The sequence below is a fragment of the Mesoplodon densirostris genome, chromosome 2 (assembly GCF_025265405.1).
Source record: "Mesoplodon densirostris isolate mMesDen1 chromosome 2, mMesDen1 primary haplotype, whole genome shotgun sequence".
Taxonomy (NCBI): Eukaryota; Metazoa; Chordata; class Mammalia; order Artiodactyla; family Ziphiidae; genus Mesoplodon; species Mesoplodon densirostris.
Window position 1 is genome coordinate 77609414 of NC_082662.1, and position 27551 is coordinate 77636964.

Below are 27551 nucleotides of genomic sequence, written 5' to 3' on the forward strand. Positions count from 1 at the left end.
GCCATTATCAAAAAATCTACAAACAGTAAATGCTGGAGAGGGTGTGGAGAAAAGGGAACTCTTGCACTGTTGGTGGGAATGTAAATTGATACAGCCTCTATGGAGAACAGTATGGAGGTTCCTTAAAAAACTAAAACTAGAACTAACATATGACCCAGCAATCCCACTACTGGGCCTATACCCTGAAAAAAACATAATTCAAAAGGACACATGCACCCCAATGTTCATTGCAGCACTATTTACAATAGCCAGGACATGGAAACAACCTAAATGTCCAACGACAGATGAATGGATAAAGATGTGGTATGTGAACACAATGGAATATTACTCAGCCATAAAAAGGAACTAAATTAGGTCATCTGTAGAGATGTGGATGGACCTAGAATCTGTCATACAGAGTGAAGTAAGTCAGAAAGAGAAAAATAAATACAGTATGCTAACACATATATATGGAATCTAAAAAAAAAAATCGTTCTGACGGACCTCGGGGCAGGACATAAATAAAGATGCAGATGTAGAGAATGGACTTGAGGACACAGGGAGGGGGAAGGGTAAGCTGTGACAAAGTGAGAGAGTGTCACTGACATATATACATTACCAAATGTAAAACAGATAGCTAGTGGGAAGCAGCCGCATAGCACAGGGAGATCAGCTCGGGCTCTCTGACCACCTAGAGGGGTTGCATAGGGAGGGTGGGAGGGAGGCACAAGAGGGAGGGGATATACGTGGATATATGTATACATATAGCTGATTCATTTTGTTATACAGCAGAAACTAAATTGTAAACCAATTTTACCCCAATAAAGATGTTAAAAAAATACAATAAACGTCTCTGTGTGGAAATTATACAGCAAAAATTCATGTAAGGAATGGAAAGGAATATCTTAAAAACAAACAAACAAATATTTCTTTATTGTCCTGTTATTTTTTCTATACACAATATCCTAAATTTTTGTTTCAGTAAATATATTACTGTGCATAGTCTGGCATGTACAGATGAATGTACTTTGTATGCACAATATGCTATTTTACTTTTTAGTGACTCTGAAAAATCACAAAATAGTAAGTTTCAGAAGGTATCAAAAAACATATTCATGGGCCTCCCTGGTGGCGCAGTGGTTGAGAGTCCGCCTGCCGATGCAGGGGATACGGGTTCGTGCCCCGGTCTGGGAGGATCCCATATGCCACGGAGCGGCTGGGCCCGTGAGCCATGGCCGCTGGACCTGCGCGTCCGGAGCCTGTGCTCCGCAACGGGGGAGGCCACAACAGTGAGAGGCCCGCATACCGCAAAAAAAAAAAAAAAAAAAAAAAAATATTCAGGGCGGAGTCAAGATGGTGGTGTGGGAAGTCAGAGAGATCGTGTCTCCCCACAAGTAGGCCACCTGCCAGATGCTGGTGGTGGACCCTGACGTCCAAGGAGATTGGTGAAACCCCCAAGCGAACCAGTAGGATGTGGCGGGACTGAGGGGGCAGTAGAAGTGGAGGCCGGAAAGGACCAGTGCCCCTATGGTTGGCTGAGAGGGGGGAGGGGTTCCCATGCTGGAGGGACCCTTGGGGGCTCAGATCACGGGGGAGCATGCACAGTGTATCCCCTTCCCAATGGGCTGGGGAAGTCTGCCCAGCTCTCAAAGGTCAGGTCTTATGCCTTCAGAGGCCCCCTGTGGGCCTCATTGCTCCTGGGGGCATAGGAGGGAGGCCAGGGAGAACAGGAGGTCCAGGCCACGTGGGTCCTCGGGGTATAGGAGGGAGAGCAGGAGAGACAAGCAGGAGGCACCCTCCAGGACCAGAAGAGCAGGAGAGGAGCGGAGGGCGACCACCCTGCCCACTGGAACCCAGGAAGCCAGCTGGGATAGCAGGTGGGGTCCCCCACCCTCTGACACCAGAGGCAGGAGGCACATCTGGGCCCCTTCTGTTCTGTAGAGCCTAAGCCCCACCCCCACCCCCCACAGGGCCTTTTCAAACCCTGTGGATCCTAAGCATGGGCCCCGCTCTCCAACATCGATAGCCAAGGTCTTTTCCACCTTTTTCTTTTTTTCCTTGTTTTTCCTCTTTTTTTTTTTTTTTTTTTTTCTACTCTGGTTCTGTTTTACCTTCTGGTTGTTGTTTCAAGTATATTTTAATTTTTATATTCTTTCTAGCATATCTGTTAGTATCCTCCTCTAATTTTATTTTTTACTTTGTTATTGTTTCCCCCCTTTGTTTTTTCTGCCCTTCGCAGCTTGCGGGACCTTGGTTCATGAGCTGGGGTTTGGACCGAAGCTCCTGGGATGGGAGCTCCGAGTGTGAACCACTGGACTAACAGAGAACCTCAGACCCCAGGGAATAGTCATTGGAGTGAGGTCTGCCAGAGGTCCTCATCTCAGCACCAATACCCAGTTTTACCCAACAGCTCAAAAACACCAGTGTTGGAAGACTCAGGGCAAACAACCAGTAAGACAGGAAAACAATACAACTCACCAAAAAAAAATGAGACGGCAAAAAAATATGTCAAAGATGAAGGAGCAAAGACCAAATAAATGAAGAGGAAATAGCAATCTAACTGAAAAGGAATTTAGAGTAATGATAGTAAAGATGATCCAGACTCTCAGAAATAGAATGGAGGCATGGACCGAGAAAATACAAGAAATGTTTAGCAAAGACCAGAAGACCTAAAAGAACAAACTGAGGGCCTCCCTGGTGGCGCAAGTGGTTGAGAGTCCGCCTGACGATGCAGGGGATACGGGTTCGTGCCCCGGTCTGGGAGGATCCCATATGCCGCGGGGCGGCTGGGCCCGTGAGCCATGGCCGCTGAGCCTGCGCATCCGGAGCCTGCGCGTCTGGAGCCTGTGCTCCACAACGGGGGAGGCCACAGCAGTGAGAGGCCCGCATACCGCAAAAAAAAAAAAAAAAAAAAGAACAAACTGAGATGAATAACAATAAGTGAAATGAAAAATACACCAGAAGGAATCAATAACAGTATAACTGAGGCAGAAGAAGGAATAACTGAGCTAGAAGATGAAATGGTGGAAATAACTGCCTAGGAGCAGAACAAAAGAAAAAAGAATGAAAAGAATTGAAGACAATCTCAGAGACCTCTGGAACAACACTAAATGCATAAACATTCGAATTATAGGGGTCGCAGAAGAAGAAGAGAAAAAGAAAGGGTCTGAGAAAATATTTGAAGAGAGTATAGTCGAAAACTTCCTTAACATGGGAAAGGAAACAGTCAGCCAAGTCCAGGAAGTGCAGAGAGTCCCATACAGGATAAACCCTAGGAGAAACACACCAAGACACATATTAATCAAACTACCAAAAATTAAATTCAAAGAAAAAATATTAAAAGCAGAAAGGGGAAAACAAAAAATAACATACAAAGGAAACCCCATAAGGTTATCAGCTGATTTTTCAGCAGAAACTCTGCAGGCCAGAAGGGAGTGGCAGGATATACTTGAAATGATGAAAGAGAAAAACCTACAACCAAGATTACACTACCCAGCAAGGATCTCATTCAGATTTGACAGAGAAATCAAAAGCTTTTCAAACAAGCAAAAGCTAAGAGAATTCAGCACCATCAAACCAGCTTTACAATAAATGCTAAAGAAACTTCTCTAGGAGGAAACACAACAGAAGAAAAAGACCCATAAAAACAAACCCAAAACAATTAAGAAAATGGTAATAGGAACAAACATATTGATAATAACCTTGAATGTAAATGGATTAAATGCTCCAACCAAAAGACACAGCCATGCTGAACAGATACAAAAACAAGGCCCATATATATGCTGTCTACGAGAGACCCACTTCAGACCTAGGGACACATACAGAATGAAAGTGAGGGGATGGAAAAAGATATTCCATGCAAATGGAAATCAAAAGAAAGCTGGAATAGCGATAATCCTATCAGATAAAACAGACTTTAAAATAAAGACTGTTACAAGAGATGAGGGATACTACATAATGATCAAAGCATCAATCCAAGAAGATGTAACAATTATAAATGTTTATGCACCCAGCATAGGAGCACCTCAATACATAAGGCATATGTTAACCATGAAAGGAGAAATTGACAGTAATACAATAATGGTAGGGGACTTTAACAACACCCCACTTTCACCAATGGACAGATCATCCAAACAGAAGATAAATAAGGAAACACAAGCTTTAAATGACACAATAGACCAGATAGATTTAATTGATATTTATAGAACATTCCACCCAAAAGTGGCAGAATACACTTTCTTCTCAAGTGCACAAGGAACATTCTCCAGGATAGGCCACACCCTGGTCACAAATCAAGCCTCTGAAAATTTAAGAAAAGTGAAATCATATCAAGCATTTTTTCTGACCACAATGCTATGAGACTGGAAATCAATTACAGGAAAAAAAAAAAGCTGTAAAACACACAAATACATGGAGGCTAAACAGTGTGCTACTAAATAACCAAGAGATCACTGAAGAAAACAAAGAAGAAATAAAAAAAATACATAGAAACAAATGATAACTAAAACACAATGACCCAAAACCTATGGGACGCAGCAAAAGCAGCTCTAAGAGGGAAGTTTATAGCAATTCAATCTCACCAAGAAACAAGAAAAATCTCAAATAAACAATCTAACCCTATACTTAAAACAACTAGAGAATGAACAAGGAAAACCCAAAGTCAGTAGAAGGAAAGGAATCATAAACTTCAGAGCAGAAATAAATGAAATAGAAATGAAGAAAACAATAGCAACAATCAATAAAACTAAAAGCTGGTTCTTTGAGAAGATAAACAAAATTGATAAACTACTAGCCAGACTCATCAAGAAAAATAGAGAGGATGGAAATCAATAAAATTATAAATGAAAAAGGAGAAATCATAAGTGACACCACAGAAATACAAAGGATGATAAGAGACTACTACAAACAACTATATGCCAATAAAATGGACAACCACGAAGAAATGGACAAATACTTGGAAAGGTACAATTTTCCAAGACAGAACCACGGAGAATTAGAAAATACAAACAGACCTATCACAAGTAATGAAATTAAAACTGTAATTAAAAATCTTCCAACAAACAAAGGTCCAGGACCAGATGCCTTCACAGGCAAATTCTATCAAACATTTAGAGAAGAGCTAACACCAATCCTTCTCAGCCTTTTCCAAAAAATTTGCAGAGGGAGAAACACTCCCAGGTTCATTCTATGAAGCCACCATGACCAATATTTGGTATTTTCTGATACCAAAACCAGAAAAAGGTATCACAAAAAAGGAAAATTATAGACCAATATGACTGATGAACATAGATGCAAAAATCCTCAACAAAATACTAGCAAATCGAATACTACAACATATTAAAAGGATCATATACCATGATCAAGTGGGATTTATCCCAGGGATGCAAGGATTCTTCAGTATACGCAAATCAAACAATGTGATACACCATATTAAGAAATTGAAGGATAAAAACAATATGATCATCTCAATAGATGCATAAAAAGCTTCTGACAAAATTCAACACCCATTTATGATAAAAACTCTCCAGAAAATGCACATAGAGGGAACCTATCTCAACATAATAAAGGCCATATATGACAAACCCACAGCAAGCATCATACTCAATGGTGAAAAACTGAAACTATTTCCACTAAGGTAAGGAACAAGACAAGGATGTCCACTCTCACCACTCTTATTCAACATAGTTTTGGAAGCCATAGCCATGGCAATCAGAGAAGAAAAAGAAATAAAAGGAATACAAATTGGAAAAGAAGAAGCAAAACTGTCACTGTTTGCAAATGACATGATACTATACAGAGAAAATCCTAAAGATGCCACCAGAAAACTACTAGAACTAATCAACGAATTTGGTAAGGTTGCAGGACATAAAATTAATGCACAGAAATCTCTGGCATTCCTATACATGAACAACGAAAAAATCAGGAAGAGAAATTAAGGAAACAATCCCATTTACCATCACAACAAAAAGAATAAAATACCTAGGAATAAACCTACCTAAGGAGGTGAAGGACTTGTACTCAGAAAACTATAAAACACTGATGAAAGAAATCAAAGATGACATAAACAGGTGGAGAAATATACCACATTTTTAGACTGGAAGAATCAATATTGTGAAAATGACTATTCCACCCAAAGCAATCTACAGATTCAATGCAATCCCTATCAAACTACCAGTGGCATTCTTCACAGAACTAGAACAAAAAATTTTACAATTCTTATGAAAACACAAAAGATCCCAAATAGCCAAAACAATCTTGAGAAAGAAAAACAGAGCTGGAGGAATCAGGCTACCCAACTGCAAACTATACTAAAAAGCTACAGTAATCAAGACAGTATGGTACTGGCACAAAATCAGAAATATAGATCAATGTTACAGGACAGAAAGCCCAGAGATAAATCCATGCACATATGGTCACCTTATTTTTGATAAAGGAGGCAAGAATATACAATAGAGAAAAGACAGCCACTTCAATTAGTGGTGCTGGACAGTGGAATTAGTGGAAAACTGGACAGCTACATGTAAAAGAATGAAATTAGAACACTCCCTAAGACCATACACAAAAATAAACTCCAAATGGATTAAAGACCTAAATGTAAGACCAGACACTATAAAACTCTTAGAGGAAAACATAGGAAAACACTCTTTGACATAAACCACACAGCAAGATCTTTTTTGACCCACCTCCTAGACTAATGGAAATAAAAACAAAAATAAACAAATGGGACCTAATGAAACTTAAAAGCTTTTGCACAGCAAAGGAAACCATAAACAAGATGAAAAAGACAACCCTCAGAATGGGAGAAAATATTTTCAAATGAAACAACGGACAAAGGATTAATCTGCAAGATATACAAACAGCTCATGGAGCTCAATATCAAAAAAACAAACAATCCAAGTAAAAGAAGGGCAGAAGACCTACGTAGACATTTCACCAAAGAAGACATACAGATGGCTGAGAGGCACATGAAAAGATGCTCAGCATCCCTAATTATTAGAAAAATGCAAATAAAAACTACAATGAAGTATCACCTCATACAGGTCAGAATGGCCATTATTAAAAATTCTAGAAACAGTAAATGCTAGAGAGGATGTGGTGAAAAGGGAACCCTCCTGCACTGTTGGTGGGAATGTAAATTGATACAACCACTATGGAGAACAGTATGGAGGTTCCTTAAAAAACAAAAAATAGAACTACCATATGACCCAGCAATCCCACTACTGGGCATACACCCTGAGAAAACCATAATTCAAAAAGAGTCATGGGGTTTCCCTGGTGGCGCAGTGGTTGAGAGTCCACCTGCCGATGCAGGGGACACGGGTTCGTGCCCTGGTCCGGGAGGATCCCACATGCCGTGGAGCAGCTGGGTCCGTGAGCCATGGCTGCTGGGCCTGTGTGTCCGGAGCCTATGCTCCACAGCGGGAGAGGCCACAGCAGTGAGAGACCCGCGTACCGCAAAAAAAAAAAAAAAAAGAGTCATGTACCAAAATGTTCATTGCAGCTCTATTTACAATAGCCAGGACATGGAAGCAACTTAAGTGTCCATCAACAGATGAATGGATAAAGAAGATGTGGCACATATATACAGTGGAATATTACTCAGCCATAAAAAGGAACAAAACTGAGTTATTTTTAGTGAGGTGGATGGACCTAGAGTCTCTCATACAGAGTGAAGTAAGTCAGAAAGAGAAAAACAAATACCGTATGCTAACACATATATGTGGAATCTAAAAAGAAAAAAAGAAAATGGTCACAGGAGCCTAGGGGCAAGACGGGAATAAAGATGCAGACCTACTAGAGAATGGACTTGAGGATATGGGGAGGGGGAAGGGTAAGCTGGGACAAGGTGAGAGAGTGGCATGGACATATATACACTACCAAACATAAAATAGATAGCTAGTGGGAAGCAGCTGCATAACATAGGGAGATCAGCTCGGTGCTTTGTGGCCACCTAGAGTGGTGGGATAGGGAGGGTAGGAGGGAGGGAGATGTAAGAAGGAAGAGATATGGGGACATATGTATATGTATAACTGATGCACTTTGTTATAAAGCAGAAACTGACACACCATTGTAAAGCAATTATACTCTAATAAAGATGTTAAAAAATAAAAACAAAAAACCCAAGAAAACAGAAAATAGAACTATCATATGATCCAGCAATCCCACTACTGGGCATATACCCTGAGAAAACCATAAGTCAAAAAGAGCCATGTACCACAATGTTCACTGCAGCACTATTTACAATAGCCAGGACATGGAATCAACCTAAATGTCTATCAACAGATGAATGGATAAAGATGTGGTACATATATACAATGGAATATCATTCAGCCATAAAAAGAAACAAAATTGAGTTACTTGTAGTGAGGTAGATGGACCTAGAGTCTGTCATACAGAGTGAAGTAAGTCAGAAAGAGAAAAACAAATACCGTATGCTAATGCATATATATGGAATCTAAAAATTAAAAAATGGTACTCATGAACATAGTGGCAGGGCAGGAATAAAGATGTAGAGATAGAGAATGGACTTGAGGACATAGAGCGGGAGGGAGAAGCTGGGGCTAAGTGAGTGTAGCATCAACATATACACACTCCCAAAAGTGAAATAGTTAGCTAGTGGGAAGCAGCAGCATTGCACAGGGAGATCAGCTCGGTGCTTTGTGACCACCTAGAGGGGTGGGATAGGGAGAGTGGGAGGGAGACTCAAGAGGGAGGGGATATGAGGATATAAGTATGCATATGGCTGATTCACTTTGTTGTGCAACAGAACTAACACAGTACTGTGAAGCAATTATACTCCAGGAAAGATCTATTAAATAAAAAATTATTCATTATAAAAGACTTAGAAAAATGAAGAATTAGAAAGTAAAATGGTATGGGTATAGAAACTTCCAAGCAACATAAGACATTATGTGTGGCATGTCACAAGTTGCTTGGAAAATCCTACTCCTAAAAAACTATAGCCCTCTAAAAGTGATCCATCATCAGTTAATAGCTGTTTTCAGTTCCACAAAGATAAACTGAAAGTCATTCAGCACTACCTACCTACCACACTTCTCTTCCATAAGAAGATGGAATAGACAGAAGGAATAATTTCATGCATAAGAGTTTAGCTGAGGGTGTCAGGGATATAGCAACAGAGGCAAAAAAGCCTCCCACACAGTGACAACTAACAGAGAACTTTTGAGTCAAAGTCAGTCAAAGAAACAGAGAGACCCAAGGAGAGGTTCTTTGTGCAAAACAGCAGTCACTGGCCAATCACAGTTCATGAGTGAACACATAGTGGAAAAGACTGAATTCCATATTGGGCTTTTCAACCATTCCCACCCACTCACAGGCGATAATCACTGTCACTAATTAAGAAACCAAATGACAATAAGAATCAACTCCATGGAAAAAAACAATTTAAAGAAAGCAGTATCATCTCATCAGAAACTATACCTGCTGGAAGGGAACACCTGAGAGATAAAGCAGAGGCTGTAGTTCTGGGCAAACAGATAAACTGTTTACTAGGAAACACAAAAGTTCACATAATCTTTCTCAATTGTCAACAAAACCTCACCTCCTTCCATTCTGCTCCCATCACCCCATACTTCCTAGGCTGCCATCCTGTTACTCCTCTTTTCATTTCCCAAACATTCCAGTTTCCCCCTCTTCTGTGCATTTGTATACAGCATTCTTCTGCCTAAGAGCCCTTTTCCCTTTTCCAGTCCACCACCACTCATATATAATCTTCAGAACAGCTTAAAAGACATCTCCTTTGTGAAGCCTATTCTGACTCTCTGCTATAACACAAATTGCTCCATTCTCAGTGGCTTTAATTTAGTCCATTATAGCAGTAATCATATTGTATGATATTGCCATTAGATTATAAAGCTGCCAAAAACAGGAATCTTAATTTGTTTGTAATTTTAGGTCTAGCATCTAATTCAGCATTTGATACACAGTAGGTGCTCACATTATTTTGATTAAAATTTTTAATAAATGTAGAATAGAGGAAGTAATAATATCTGCTCTACCTACTTTACAAATGAGATACATATGTGAAAGTACTTTGAAAAGTATAAAGTACCATCTATATCACTGCAGAAGAGATGATGACTACAAAAATGACTGTTAGTGTCATTAGCCATTTTCATTTCTGTAGAATCTCTGCGCACCTACCAAAGAGTGAGTGGAGAAAGGGAAAGGACAGAAAGCCCATTTTTACTGAGGATTATTATGTGTCAGGCACTGTTTTAAGTCCTGTCACTGAAAGATGAGTAAGAGTTAAATATTAGGCAGAAAAGTAAAGGTAAAGTATTTCAGGTAGACAAACAAGTGCAAAGGCAATGTAGTAGGGAGGCTGCATGACATCTGAGAACAAACAGTTTTGCTAGTGCACAGAGTATGTTCTCAAGATGCAGATAAGAACCACCATGTTAAGAATTTTGGTCTTGATCTTAAGCATAATAACAGAACTTTAGAGCTAACCGATTTAATGCTAATAGGTTAAATCAAGAATGCACAGAGAGTATCTTTGGAGTCCAATTCCCTTCCCCTACTTCCTGTCTCTCCCCACTGATAGGACCAGTGACCACCACTTACAGGTTTAGCCCTATTCTAAGTTCACAGAAAAAAAAAGTTGGTTCTTTGGGTTCCACCTTCACATAGAGCTTCTCATGATGTCTAAAGAAATCTCTTAAGAGAGATAGTATATATTTTAAGGTATTGTAAGTTTTAAGGAGGTGGTATAGCACAATAGAGAGAATTTTGGACTCTGGATGTACGTCATCTGGCTTCAGATCCGGGCTCAACGTTTATAAGCTAAGTGGTCTTAGGTTGTTCTGAGAATTAAATGACCTAACCCATATGACTAGCACATAGAAAATACTATATGAAAGTGAGCTGTTATTGCTGATTTTATTATAATTACTACACTAATATTATTATGAAAGAGAAAACTTTAAATGTCCTAGACTTACTCAGGTTCCTTAACTCTTAATTCTATACTGTTGCCATCTCAAATGGGCAAGTTAAAACGTGTTATGCTGATTTTTTACCATTGTTCCAATAACTGAACTCCTGACTTATTCCTTTGGCCAAGCTGCCACCTTCTGACTTGGGGCAGTTAAGGTGGGGAAACAACATTAAATTTGGAGTCAGAAGACCTGTGTTCAAGTTCAAGCTAAAAATACCATAGCTATAATTTATGGCACAAAACTCTAGAGTCTTAATTACCTACTTCACATAATAGAGCAAGCTCTAAATCGATTTTTAAAAATTAATTAATTAATTTATTATTTATTTTTGGCTGCATTGGGTCTTTGTTGCTGTGTGTGGGCTTTCCCTAGTTGCGGTGAGCGGGGGCTACTCTTCGTTGCGGTGCGTGGGCTTCTCATTGTGGTGGCTTCTCTTGTTGTGGAGCACAGGCTCTAGGTGCGTGGGCTTCTGTAGTTGTGGCATGCGGGATCAGTAGTTGTGGCTTGTGGGCTCTAGAGCGCAGGCTCAGTAGTTGTGGCGCATGGGCTTAGTTGCTCCGTGGCATGTGGAATCTTCCTGGACCAGGGCTCGAACCCGTGTCCCCTGCATTGGCAGGCGGGTTCTTAACCACTGCACCACAAGGGAAGCCCTAAATTGATTTTTAAAGAAAACCCTACCTTTGCCAGTGGTCATGCCCTATTTTAGATGAATAGAAATAGTTTAAAGATTCTATTTTCATTAGGCTCCTTACATGTCATAAAAGTATGTCAATCTTATCTTTAGCTAGCTCAATGTTAAAGCATATGGCTCTTAATTTATCTAAAATATCTGTAATTTATTTCCTGTAATGAACCAGAAGCTTGGATGAGAGAAATATATTTATGAAGATGTATCAAAAGTAACAGTCTGTTCACTCCAATGAATAATCAAAAATTTATCAGAGAGCTACATATCTGGACTACATTGTTTTGGCCTCCATAGAATTGCTTTTAAACTGTACTTTGCTGACATCAGAAACTTCAGTGAAACTCAAGAGTTGAATTCACTGTATAAAAACTGATTAAGTGAACAAATAATATAGTCACTTTTTTTAAGTACAATAAATAAGTTAGGTATTAAAATGTTTAATGGCACTGGTGAAGTCCAGCTCCGACCTTTTGTCCAGAATGGTTTTCCTAACCATTTATTCAATTTTATTTCATAAAGCCTACTGTTATCATGTGCTTTTGTTTAGACCTATCTGCCGCTCTAGACCAGATGGTATGAAAGACTGTCTCAAAGGAAAGAAGTGGCTATTCCATGTCTTACACTTCTGGAGAAACTGAGTCTTGATTAAGTATCTTTAAGACAAATACACATACGCATCAACCTGTAGGCATTTGTTACTTCAGTGTATCTTAAAGTATAATTAATTTTTAAATTCATACTACTGGTCTAATTTGCAAATCTGGTGGAGAAATACATGTGAGCAAGGTTGATATTCAACAATGACACTAAAACTTTTCATTTTTGTAAAGTTTTAAAAACACATCTAACAAATATAAATACACACAAAAATATTTGATAAGAAGGATGATATCTGATACTCACTCTAAGCCCAGGAAATCCCAGAGGACCGATGCTACCTACAAGTCCCTAAGTAAGAGAAATGTGCAAAATTGGTTAAATATGATTCCAAACTACTAAGGGTATTTTCTAAAGATGAAGACAAAAATTTCTAGGAAAAAATGTATCAAAATTTACCTTCTTTTAGCTAACTTCTGCAACTTCCCTACTCTTATGCATCCTCCTAAGAATTGCGAACCTCTGGTGGCAGCTTATATTCTTTAATATAAGAAAGCATGGCTTCATGCTTTTAGATACTAGGACTACCACCTAGCCTAGGATATAGATTTCTCTGTCTCTCCTATGTATCTATTAAAGGAAGTAAAGCCCATTAATAATCAGCATTATAAACATAATTAGCCTATATGTAGTATGAAAAGTGGTCAGCATGTCAGGTGAGAAGAACATTTTCAGATGATTTAAAACACTATCAGCTCTTTTGAAGTACATTATTTAAATTCTCTAAATTTCTCATTTATGAAACTGAAACAGTAATATTTTTCATTTTGTAAAGAATTAAAACTGTAATATATATATTATTACAGTTAATAATAAAACTCTAATATATATATATATGAGCATTTGAAAATTTTCTTAAAGCACTATACAAATATAAGAAATTACCAACCTTGTTCAATTATTTGTATGAGATTTAAAATTATCTATATTAATTTTTCCAGTTGATTCATGATGGGTCTTTGTGACAGTCTTATATTCATCATTACAGTCTTTGTGATAATTCCTAATCTATTCCATGTCAGAGTTACATCATTTACAGGGTACAAAGTATAAAAATACACCCTCCCTTTATTTTTGCATTTCAAATTCTGTTTTGAAACAAAGGTACAGTATAAAATATAGAGAATAATAAACCAATAAACTGAAAATATCCAATTTATTCTTGTATTCTAAAGAAGACTCCAAATGCTCTTCCAGAAGTATTATATTTTAAATATAAGCAGCAGACTTCAAAGATAAAATTTTTAAATATTGTTAGGAGTCCAACCCTAACAAACTTCATGTATATTTAACTGACAAAACATTAAATAAGATGGCTTCACACTAGGTATGCAAGGACATAAATGGTATTAAAGAAAAAATGTAAATAATGCTTAACTTTATTATGCCTGAAATGGGAAGCTCCCCAGAATCATGGGCAAGAATAAGATGGTAAACATTCTACTTAAGACATGATTCAACTTTTTAACAATTTGTTTGGAAATCAGTTCTACTCTTATTTTATTTTCCAAGCCTTATAACAAATAAAACGTTTGCTAGATTCACTGAATAAGCTAATACAGTTAAAATTTAGAAAAAAATAAAAAAGGAAACTATTTTCAAACACTTTATTTTAAGAATAAATGCTAATAATTTATATAGTCTAAATAAACGAACTATTCCTAATTTATGATCCAAGGATTTAGTAGTTGATTCTAATTCACCTTAAAAATCTTATGAAAAGAATGTGTCCATAACATATACTGGGGGATAGCCATTTTTTGAGGGCAAAAAGTAAAGACATTTCTGCCTAGTGTCAAAAAACAGCATTCCATCATCATCCTTTGATAATATAATTAAACTAATTTTAGAATTTTAACTCCCTAATCTGAACATAGATATATAAACAATCCCCCCAAAAGACTTCTCTATAAAATACTGAAAAGTAAGGTAGATCAATGACAGATGTGAGTCCAAAAGAGCCATCACCAAATGCACAATTTTTACATGAGGCTTGTTAGTACCTTGATGTACATGAAAGGCTTTTTTCCCCATGCTCCTCCCCACAAATATACAAGTCAGTATCGTGATTGCATACTTCTAATATTTTAAATAATCAGTCATGTTTAACATGGTCAAAATAATTAAGTTTAATGATTATCTCTCAAGACAGAATTTATAACACTTTTGTCTTATTTCCCATGCTGTAAAACCACAAAGTGGAATGTGCTCAGTGGTATCAAAACTCTCTGGCCAAGAGTGCTTGTCAGGAATGTGGTAATGAGAATGGCAAGTTCAGTTTCTATGAAGTCTTGAGTGATGTTAGACTGCAAGGGGTGGACCATCACAATTTACTCACAGGACTGCCATCAGGACCTGCAGGGCCTCTGTCTCCCAAGTCACCTGGAAAACCCTGGCCCCCCCAAAAAAGAAAGAAATGCTATTAAAGCCAAAATAGATAAAAAAATTCATTTTTGCTGTGTTTTCTGATAAGGAACTTAGTAATAGGAAATATTTATTTCCTAACCTATAAATTATAGTGCAACAAAAATGTGTATTTGTTTTACATAACACTTAATTGATTTTAAGTACACTATTTCTATAGTTTATAAAATTATTTTACATGCCACTCAATATATACAGAAAGCTAAGCTGGAGAAAATAGAAATATGTTATCCATTACGTAAAGAATCACTGAATGAGAGGAAACAGAACCAAGATTTCCAGCTGACCAATCCATTAGTTTTGTGCACTATTTTATGCTGTTCCTATACACACACCACAGAGAATGAAATGACTATTAATATTTAGCATGTGCTTAGCATACTTACCTTGGCTAAAGGCTTTATAACATCATTATATATACACTACTTCATTTCATCTTCACAGTAGGTCAAATCAATGAGTACTAATATCCTCACTTCATAGTTGAGGAAGTTAAAGCACAGAGAGGTTAAGTCACTCGCACCCACTAGTGTTGGGTGGGACTGAGTTTTGAATGCAGGCAGTCTGATTGCAGAGTCAGTGCTCGTTCTATTATGCTATATTAAATACTTTAACTCATCATTCCAAGATACAATACAACATGTAAAAACATCATTTAAGAAAAGGGAAAATGCACATAAATATTGCAAATACAAAATGCAGTGCGATTGAAATATAAGCTTCCCAAAGGTCTATTGAGAATTCTACAGTAAAACTGTGAAGGACAGTAAATTAACACACTTCCTCATTATAAATTCTATTGTAAAATAACTCAATTACTCAGTTACTCTTGCTTTATATACACAAAGTTTTTTCACGAGAGATTTACCATTGAGTTTATCAACTTCAAAGCTCCCTTTTTAAAAGGCTACTTTACAAAATTCTTTATAATACTTATTATGAACACTTTGACAACACTCAGTTTTAAAAACTTATAAGGCTAACAAAATAAAGTACATTATTAGATTCTTATAATCTTTTACTTAGGCAAGCCAGTATTAAATATTATGTGTTCAACAGATTGCCAAAAATCACTCGTTCACTAGTATAAACACGAATGGGCTAAGTTGAAAAGATGGTTTAACAATGGAAAAAAAGATATGATGTTTCTAAGACATAGTTAACTCATACTAGGAGTGGTTTCTCTTATTTTGTAATCAGAGGAAAATGCAAAAACCATCTGTATAGTCAAACATATTGCAGCCATACCCCCTTCAAAGTCAGTTGAAATTCAGGCAGGCATTTTGCTCTCATTGTCCTTGGAAGTCAAATCCTGTTGACCATAAGCTCACAAATCTGCAATACATCATTCCATTCAGTATGAATTATTATGGGTATTTGAAAGTATTTGTGATACACAAGTAATGGAAAAAGTAGAAGAAAAGTACTGTAATAAATCTGAAACATAAGAGATGATTGATGTTTTAGATGGATCATAAGTAGGTTTTCCAGAAACCCCAGTGAAATAATAAAGAATGGGGGACATACTGCATGATTCCATTAATGTGAAATGTTCAAAATAGGCAAATCTATGGAGATAGAAAGTAGATTAGTGGTTGTCGAGGCCTGGTGATGTGGTGAAGAATCGGAGAGTGACTGCTTACAATAATGGGTTTCTTTCTGAGGTGATGAAAATGTTCTAAAATTAGTGCAATGGCTGTAAAAGTCTATGAATATACTAATAACCACTGAATTGTACACTTTAAAGGGGTGAGTTTTATGGTATGTACATTACATCTTAATAAAGTTTTTCTCAAAAAACAAGGAAACAATTGGTCTGAACAAGGAGTGGGTTGCTGAAAACATCTTTGGGGACTCACTCAGGATTGCCTAGAGAATGTGCTCTTTGGGACCGACTGGCCCCCCACCCTCATCCAGTGGGAGGAGCTGCTCTCCAGTTCAGCATCCCACAGAACTAGTGATTTCTCCCTGCTAGGAAAAGGGAGAGAACTGTGATTAGTTCTCCACTTATCACAAAGCCTGTATTTTCTACAACCAGCATAAAAACAATGAAATAAGTACTTACTGATTTCAACTTCCTATTCTTTTGGTAGTTCAATAATACGTATAATAAATGTTAGCTGTTCAACTTCACTTTGCCCCTGAAACAATTTAGTTGCACTGAGAATACACCTTCTTTAAAATTTTTTATGTATTATTTCTCCTCTCACTTTACTATGCATTAAGCAGTTCATTTTTAACTCTCTGTTCTAGATAGAGATATCTTTTTGTTTTAACCCATCTTACATGTTGACCATTGTGTCATCAATATTTGAAATAATTCCTACATTTTCTTGTTTCATGAAATATAGTACAGTTAATGCCATAAAAAGCATCATTATATTTGGCTACATATTGGACATATATTTTCTTTTGAAGAAAATCATGCCAATGTTTTATATTGTTAAATATGTCACTGCTTGTACAATGTTATTCAGTTGTTATTTCAATTTTGGCAACTATATGCATTTTTTTTTTACTGCAGGTAAAGCTCTGAATTCTTTTAATAAAATAAACCTAAGTATTTGCAATCATTTATCTTCATTGTAAAAAATATGATCTTAAAGGTTGGTTGTGAAATATGGAAGAGTAGTGACAAAACACTCTGCCTTTGAACTTGGAATACAAAAGACACAGTTTCTACAATTTCTTTCTCCACCTGAAAGAATTTGTTTCAAAATGAAATATTAAATTTTCTCTCATATTTACTTAGTGGAAAATTATAACCCATAATTTAATCAAACTGTGTTCTCTTAGAAATATCCTCCTACTACCAAAGGATATAATGGCCATTTTCCAGGATAATCATCCATAGGAAAGCTTGAGTTTTTGCCCTTTTTGCCCAACTTGCCAATTTCTTGAATGTAATAATCATCTTCTCTGTCATACTGAGTGAAGTAAGTCAGACAGAGAAAGACAAATATCATATGATATCACTTATATGTGAAATCTAAGAAAATGGTACAAATGAACTTATTTACAAAACAGAAATCAAGTTACAGATATAGAAAATAAACTATGGTTACCAGTGGAAAGAGGGGAGGGATAAACTGGGAAACTGGGACTGACATATACACACTACTATATATAAAACAGATCATTAATAAAGACCTACTGTATAGCACAGGGAACTCTACTCAATACTATGTAATGGCCTATATGGGCCATTACATCTAAAAAAGAGTGGATATATGTGTACGTATAACTGATTCACTTTACTATAAACCTGAAACTAACACAACACTGTATGTTATGTCAACTATATTTCAATAACAAACAAATAAACAAGTAAATAAATGGCATGCCAGAGTTGCATTGTTACTTCTGTGAACATAATTCTCTTTTCTACATTTTCATTGTTTTGATCAGTTGTAAAATTTTATTTTGTAAAGAATATGACATTTCAGGGATTTCACTTGATCTCTTCAAGTTATGAATAATTTTCTTGCTCATTTCCACTGTTTGATCAATGTAGTGGACAGATTTTGAGGTGACTCCTAATGATTCCTACCTCCTGTTGCCCACATCTTTGTATGATACCCTCCCTTTGTGTGTGGTGGGACTATGACTTGGTTCTTCTAACAAATAGAGTAGAGCAAAGGTAATGGGATGCCAATGATGTGATTATGTTATACTATATAAGAGTCCATCTTAGCAGCCTGGAGCTAGAGTCTTCCTGAGTTTGATGAAATAAGCAATGGAGAGGCCCACACAGCAGGGAACTGTGAATGACCTCTAGAACTGTGGACAGTCCATAGGACCTGAAGTTGGGCAATAGCCAAAAGCCAGCAAAGAGCCAGGGCCTCTTAGTTCTACAACCTCAAGGAAATGAATTCTTCTCACAACCTGAATGAGCTTGGAAGTGAACTCTTTCCCAGTCAAGCGTCCAGATGATAATGCAGCAGCTGACACTTTGACTGCAGAAGACCTAGTTAAGTAGTATCTGGACTGCTGACTGATGAAAACTATGAGATTTATTAATGGGTGTATCTTAAGCTTTTAAGTTTGTGGTATTTGTTATGTAGCAACAGATAGAAAACTAATAAAATTGGTAATTAAATCTACTTTAAATAAAGTCCTATTTGCACAATTTACTATGTAGTAATGCTCAATGTAAGAGTTCTCCCACTGTTTCTAGATTTTAAAAATTTAAGTAAATAATCTTTTTGAAGATTTTCTACTGCTTTTAATTCTCTATTGAAACTTATAATCAATGAATAATCAATATTAGTTAAATAAATTAAAAATTTTATATTTACTTTAACATTTTTACTGTAATATAATTAAATATCTTTTTAAAACTGCATAATTCTACCATTTCCTATCCATCTAGCTGCCTACATAAACAATTTTTATCATGCTTCATGAATTTTGTTTCTATACCTATGATATACAAAATTTAAGAGTAATATGAATTGTTTAATAATACAAAATGTTTCTCAGTCTCTGGGAATTTCTCAGTCTCAGCTATTGCAAATACTGCACTAGTTCTACTACCTCTGAAGCCAAACACAGAGAACACAAAGAGAAGCAAGAAAATAGAAGGTTTGCATTACTTGAAGCAGTACTTCATTATACAAGAGCCTATTGCATTCATACTAAAAGGAGAATTAGATAAGTAAATTCATCTTTCCTAAACCGAAGTGCTTCTACTGCCTGCTCAGTCCTCATCGCAATCTCAAGCAGTTTCTGTCTCTAATGTTGGCAGTGGTACCAGCTACAAAACGTCATGGTATTCAGATGTGAGGTTATAAGCAAGAGACGTGGAGAAGAATTTCTCTGAGCCTTGAACATTATTAAAATACTTCCGTAGCCAGCCTCAAATATGGACCCTCATGATTCTCACTACCTGGTATTAATGCCCTTGTGTAGTGTCCCCCCATTTTGACTCCTGGCTGGCCTATGTGACTAACAGAATATAGAAGTAACCAAATGTGAATTCTTAGGCTAGGTCATAAAAGGCACTATACCTTTCACTTTGCTCCCATGGACCACTTGCTCTGGTGGAAGCCAGCAGCCATGCTGTGAAGACACTCAAGTTGCCATGTGGAGAGTTCCCCATGGGGAGGAAATGAGACTTCCCACCAGCCAGTAAGTGAGCCACCTTAATAGCAGATCAGCCCCAGTCAAGCCTTCAGATGACTGCAGTCCTGCCCAAATCTTGACTGTAACCTCATATTAAACCCTAAGCTAGACCCACCCAAATAAGCCGCTCCCAAACTCCTGACCCACAGAAACTATATGAAATATATATTTATTATTATTGTTTTAAACTGCTAACATGGAGCAATCTGTTACATAGCAATAGGTAACTAATACGTAATAACAAGAATGGATGTCTAGGATTACAGGTCATACAATGCCAATGCTAAGTGCTAAATCCTGAGTGACGAGAAAATCAAGTGTTTTTAAAATACATTTTATTTTATTTGTTTGTGATGTACAGGGTCCTCTAAAGTGCAGAGCCCAGATCAAGTTTCTCTCTTGCCTGGGTCTGATGGTACTGTTATCAAACATTAAGAACAAAAGAAGCATTCTAGACTTGGTATGCCTGAATATATATGTGTTGTTAATATTGTTGACTACACACAGATACTATACTTGTTGGTATAGCTAAATATCAGGAAACAGTGGAAAACTTATTGCTTAGGGAGTCTAGTAAAAGAATTATTTTACTACTTCTACAAAGACATTAGAAAAACACTGAATATAAAATAACTAGAGAAACATGAGGACTAAAATAACCATAAAATACTGGTGACTATATTTATGGAATTAAAAAATAAAAGCATTGCAAAATTTCCCTGTTAAAGACTACAACTAACTATGAACACATTTTGCTCTTTCTAAAGAACAAATGTTTAGAAACAATATATTCAATCTAAAGTAGAGATAAATTAAAATTATCATAAAAGACATATATACTAAACAGGCATTAGTGATAAAGTAAACAGGCATTACCAATAAAAACAGAAATTCAACTTTTTCCAAGACAAAGCAATGAAAACAGAAGACTGCACTAAATTGTCTAGGACTAGACACACTAACATAAAACCCAGAGGTTAATTTTACACATTCTACACATGAATACATACTACTAGAAAATCCTGATATTTTAAAATCCTTCAAAGGGAAACACAATTATAGTAGGTAAAGGCTAGAGTGTAAAGTGCTCTGTGATAACCCAGCCTTTGCCTCTTTCTTTTCCTTATATGTAAGACAATTTGATCCACATTTCAAGGTCTACCATGTCCTAACGGTTGAGACTAATTTTAAACTTAGGTAGGAATTTAATGGGTTTTAGACAAATTCTTGGAGATTTAGCATCAAGTCAGTCTTACTGTTAACCTAGCTATGATCTGGGCCTCAGTTCTTAGGCTCAAGTTCCTGCCTTGCTCTTAAAGACTGGTTACCAGCTTGTACTCTAGTTCTGGAAATTGGACTCTGCCTTTTTCTTGTGTTCAAGAACCAGTTTTGCCACACATTATACGTCAATCATAAGGGCCACGCCTCATTCTTGCCGTTTTCCCACACTGAGAATACAAGCCAAGACAAACCTCACTTCCATATTTGCACTCACATTTCCACATTCCTGATTTTGATAACCTACGAGACTCTCTTGAGTTTTCCCTTACATTATCCACCCTGAAAATAAATTCCTGCCTGAATTCCCATTTGTTGGTGTCATACCTCTATGAAATCATGCTCTTCCTGGACTCCCCCAAAGTTACCAACTATAGTTCATTGGGCATCCCTCTTCTCAGTAACTGACCCGACCTTGAAGATGGGTTTAATTCAAAGTCCTGGTCTCTTCATATATCTTGTCAAGCTATAGTTAGCCAAACATAGTTACTACAGATCACCCCAGTAAAGTAGAATCCAGAAAATACATTTTTCCTGAAAGAGGCAGAATCACTAAAAAATTAATGACAATATTTTGTAATGCTCTAGCAACAGTAGTTCTTTCTTCATGAATTAACTTTAAACTTTTCCTGGGACAAAGAAAACACTATCTCCAAATTCTCCATAAAATGTACGTATTTGAAACATGGCTGAGCAATACGTATTTAAGATTGTTTGGGGCTAAAGATAGAACAAATAACAGATGTCTAACAGCAGGATTTTATATTCTGAAATTGTAACACTGGAGTTAGAAGCCAAAATACAGTTTACTTTAAATAGACTCTTGTAACAGAAAGCTGTAAGAGAAAAGGAGACACTCCTTTCTATAGTTGGAAAAGTAAACATCTCTGAAGTCCCGGTGCCTTAAGGGTGTTATTTTGTCCACTATTCTAAGGCTGCGATACTTTGATATTCATAGGAAGAAAACTGAGTGCTCTTTTGCTCTTTGTCAAACTTCAAATATAATATGATTTGATTATTTATAATCTATTATCAGATCTGAAAAAGTCCTTAGAAAACCTGTGTATTTTGACAACAGTTTTCTAGGTACTGTTGAGAGTCAATCCAAATCTCCAATATTACGTTACCTTCAATCCTGGAAAAATCAGTACTGGCATAGATATTTTAGGTCGTGGAGCTACATAAATTTGCTTCAACTTCCTACAAGAGACTACTGATTAAATCAATCTGGGAGCCCTGTAAAATGCTTTTTTAATAGCAGCTATAGAATTTCCTGATTGTACACTACAGAATGAAGTTTGGAAACTTTGCACTAAAAAGAGAGCTACTTGGAATTAGTAATATATATAAAACATGAAGTTAACAAATAGATATATATCCTCTTTCCCTGTGTCTCCCATTTTTTTAAACAGCATTCTTCTTTTCTATTATAAATCAGCAGATGGTTTTATGCTTTTAAATAATTTGGTTCATATCATATGCTCCAAGAAGCTTCTCAAAGACAGTAAAACATGTAAAATAGAACAGGAGTTCTTTGGTGTTTTAAAAAGAGTCCTGACCAATAAAGATTGTCTACCACCTTGTTTTTAAGATCTCTAATATTAACTGACAACAAGGATTTTGATCCAATTGTGACATTATAGGGAGCATAGGAGGGAAGAAGAGGAAGAGGTAAGAACTATAGTATCTCAATATCAAAAAGCATGAGTACAAACACTGACTAATATGTAACTGATTACATAAGGCATTTAAAAATAATTGTGGTTAGTAAGTACCTAATACTAAGATCCTAAAATCAAAAATAGTTTACAAGGAAGAAAACCACTTCTCAAATGTCAACAACCCAAGACTAAGGAACAAATGAATTTGTTAATAAAACTACTTTTACATAGTCTGATCCTAAAATATACCAAATTCCTAACAAAACCAGTTTTTTACTTTTCCTGATTGAAAAAGCAAAAACACATTATGTGACAAATATTAAGTCTATCTGAAAACTCTGAATAAATACAATGTTTTATTTGAGGGAAGAAAGAGTTTTCTGGGAAGATTTAAAATGAAATAACTTAACACAAACATTAATGTAAAAAATACCAGTACAAGGCTAAATAATAAATAACTCAAACAACCAAAATAATATGTTATTTTAAAATATATCCATTTTCAATAGCATTCACATAATATTTATACTGTCTAGGAGAGGACATCTCTTACCTGTAAGTCTATAATTTCATTAAAACAATACAGACATCACAAAGGAAGCTGGCTCACAACAACTTAATTCCATGCTTAGTGTTTACTCAGGGAAATAAGTGATTCTTTGGCAACCAGTATGAGCATATGATTTATAGCAATGTCTTCCCAAACTTAAGCTTAGCAATATTACTAACAATTTTGGACAGGACTTTGACTACTCCCCTATATATTTCTATGCTGCACAGGTATATGATGTCATGTCAATACATATACACTTTCATATTTTTGTAAACTATTCACACCAAACATAGAGCTTTAGTACTCAGGTTAGAAACCAATACAGTAATCCAAAAAAGCTTATATTTATAGTGACCTAAACTTGGATTTTGAAGTTTTCTATGCCTATTACCTTCATTATTTTGACTATCAGAGTGTTTCATATTTTATAATACAGAAAGTGAAGTAATTTATTTTACCACTTTCTGGCTTTAATTTCAGAGACTCTAAAAATATAAATGTAATATGTTACATAAAATTTAAGGAGTTATCTAAAAGGAGTTACTATTATTCTACAAATTACATGTTACAATAATTATTTAAAACTGAATCATGTCCAACAGGCACAGGAAAAGATGCTCAATATGGCTAATTATTAGAGATATGCAAATCAAAACTACAATGAGGTATCACCTCACACCAGTCAGAATGGCCATCATCAAAAAGTCTACAAACAATAAACACTGGAGAGGGTATGGAGAAAAGAGAACCTTCCTACACTGTTGATGGGAGTGTAAATTGGTGCCACCACTATGGATAACAGTATGGAGGTTCCTTAGAGAGTAAAAATACAGTTATCATATGATCCAGCAATCCCATTCCTGGGCATGTATCCAGAAAAGATGAAAACTGTAGTTCAAAAAGGTCATGTACCCCAATGTTCATATCAGCACTATTTACAATAGCCAAAATATGGAAGTAACCTGTGTCCACTGACAGAGGAATGGATAGAGAAGATGTGGTGTGTATATATATATACACACATATATTCCATTTTATATGGAATATATTAATATACATATTAATTATATATAATGGAATATTACTTAGCCATAAAAATGAATGAAATAATGTCATTTGCAGCAATATGGATAGATATAGAGATTATCATATGAAGTGAAGTAATCAAAGACAAATATATGATATCACTTATATGTGGAATCTAAAAAAGTGATACAAATGAACTTATTTCCAAAACAGAAACAGACTCACAGACATAGAAAACAAACTTATGGTTACCAAAGGGGAAAGGGGGAGAAGGGAGGGATAAATTAGGAGTTCGGGATTAACAGATAAACACTACTATATATAAAATAGATAAACAACAAGGACTTACTGTATAGGATAGGGAACTATAGTGAATATCTTATAATAACCTATAATGGAAAAGAATCTGAAAAAGCATACATGTATAACTGAATCACTTTGCTGTACACCTGAAACTAACACAACATTGTAAATCAACTATACTTCAATTTTTAAAAAACTGAACATATGCTATGCTCAAAGGCTGAATAATTGTATCTACCTAAAATTTGAGGAAACAAGCTCATTTACAATGTAAGACTAATCAAATTAATTAAAGGGGAGTGGTGATTATAATAAAGTACATCTTATTCTAAGGACAGTAAATGAAATAACGTGGATGGGATCCACATAGCTGTACCTTAATGAAGCACCAACCTACACTTCTAAATAGCTATGAAACCAGCAGAAGATTGGACGTAACAGTCTTTGACATATGCTTAACCAAAAATTTCTTAAATATGGGTCCTTTTTAGATTTCAGCATTTCCATGTTTCTGTATTTTCTTTCACATGTATGGTTTCTGTCAGCTCTTTACGTTGGCCTGGATCATTTAATTCTGCTTCTGTATATGAATATCTACTTCATATATAACAACAAATAGTATACATAATTTAATAAATGACCAAGAGAAAATGGCCATATTTGTATTCACACACCTAATATCTTTCCAAATCAAAGAGAGTAGAAATGTTATCAAAAGATATTTTCCTTTTACTATTATTAAAACAGTAATAAGTGACCATTCTTCTCATGGAATTTGAATCATCTAAATTGAAATATAAGTGTCTCATTCCACATAATATCCCATACTAATATGTTTGCCTTTACTTAATGTCAAAGATATCTAAAGATGATTTTACTTATAATAAACAGAACATGGTGGAGCATTTATGCATAGGATAATATTCTGGAACAGTCTCTGAGGTCATAATTTGACTTGGCATAATTTGACTTGTGGTTGTAACTGTATCTTATTCTAAGTACAGTGATTTCCTCATAAACATGGTCAAATCATTTTGTGGTAAAAAGAAGAGAAAGTACATATAGTATACATGACACAGTACAGCACTAGACAGATTTTTTATAATAAACACTATTTAGGAAATATGGAATGCATGTGTTTTTCAAATATAATTTTTCTAAGATCTAAATCTATTACAAAGGCATATATCTTTAAAGAAATAAAACTTTACAATTTTTTTAACATAAAGAACATTGCACTCAAAAAAAAAGAACCCAGGGCTTCCCTGGTGGCGCAGTGGTTGAGAGTCCGCCTGCCGATGCAGGGGACAAGGGTTCGTGCCCCAGTCCGGGAAGATCCCACATGCCACGGAGCGGCTAGGCCCGTGAGCCATGGCTGCTGAGCCTGTGCGTCCGGAGTCAGTGCTCCGCAACAAGAGAGGCCACAACAGTGAGAGGCCCGCGTACCGCAAAAAAAAAAAAAAAAAAAAAAAGAACCAAGTGATCATTCCATTCACTATCTTTCCACAGTTTTCTTGAACTCCTCTTTTGAACTCAATAGTATCTGTTGGATAATATTATAATTCCCTATGGAGTAAGAAACCAGAAATTATCTATAAACTTCCATGGACGATTTTACAGTTCATTATGGAGTAGGATAGTAGATAATACCTATACATTGTCAAGATAAAGTTAAGGGACTTCTGTGGTGGCACAGTGGATAAGAGTCCACCTGCCAATGCAGGGGACATGGGTTCGAGCCCTGCTCCAGGAAGATCCCACATGCCGTGGAGCAACTAAGCCCATGCGCCACAACTACTGAGCCTGCGCTCTAGAGCCTGCAAGCCACAACTACTGAGCCTGTGTGCCAAAACTACTGAAGCCCGTGTGCTCTAGGTCCTGTGTGCTGCAAGTACTGAGCCCACATGCTGCAACTACTGAAGTCCACGAACCTAGAGCCCATGCTCCGCAACAAGAGAGAAGCCACCGCAATGAGGGACCACCTGCACCACAACCAAGAGTAGCCCCCGCTCACTGCAACTAGAGAAAGTCCACATGAAGCAATGAAAACCCAACGCAGCACCCCCCAAGGAAAGATAAAGTTAATATCTATATAAGACCAGCTATATTAATAAATAAAGATGGTAGCTACTTAAGTGATATATCACAGAGTCTCTGTGAAAATGTTTCCTCAGCAATGCCTAAAATTCCACCATTAAAGATTACTTATTCTGTCTTAAACTATACTTAAAATATAATTACTAATGGATAAGGTAACACTTTAAGCACTGGAAGTAATATAGTAGCATAAATAAGTTAATTAGTTCTTTTACTAACAGCATACTTTGGTAGGAGATGGATAAAAAAAATCAAGACATAGAATGGAGAAGACAAGAATAAAGAAGATGAACTTCACCTACTATCAATTTTGAGACAGCCCAATCTGCATATTTAGATTAGATATTTGACACATAATAGAGATACTTCTGTTGGGATATGTGTAAGAGGGATAAAGTGTAAAGAAATAATATACTAACATTCAGAAGTATAATAGAGTGTAATCAAATGAGATGGCATACAAAATACTTAACAAAGTGCTTGAGACTAAAAATTGGTGATGATGGTAATGATGATGGTACAGTTTCTGCTGTTATAATTCTTACAAGATTAACTTTAATGTTGAATGTAATTGCAAGAAAACAAAATGTTTGGCTTACTTTTCATTTCTTGACAGTTTTGTAAGTTTATCTTAATATGTTAAAATCTTTAAAGTGAAACCACTCCTATTCAACACACTTTTGGAAGTCTTAGCCAAGGCAATCAGAGAAGAAAAAGAAATAAAAGAAATACAGATTGGAAAAGAAGAAGTAAAACTGTCACTGTTTGCAGATGACATGATACTATACATAGAAAATCCT

At 36.2% G+C, this 27551-nt stretch overlaps 1 protein-coding gene across 4 annotated transcripts in view; it reads right to left on the bottom strand.

Annotated features, from left to right (window-relative positions):
- The window catches only part of COL24A1 (collagen type XXIV alpha 1 chain), a 404516-nt gene that overhangs the window by 286913 nt on the left and 90052 nt on the right, over positions 1-27551 (bottom strand). For all 4 annotated transcript variants that reach the window (XM_060090037.1, XM_060090036.1, XM_060090035.1 and 1 more), the window contains exons 13-14: positions 14624-14677; positions 12532-12576 (exon numbers count right to left, since the gene is read on the bottom strand). In XM_060090037.1, coding sequence (XP_059946020.1) covers positions 12532-12576; positions 14624-14677 — 99 coding nt within the window. The remainder of the gene's footprint in view (positions 1-12531; positions 12577-14623; positions 14678-27551) is intronic.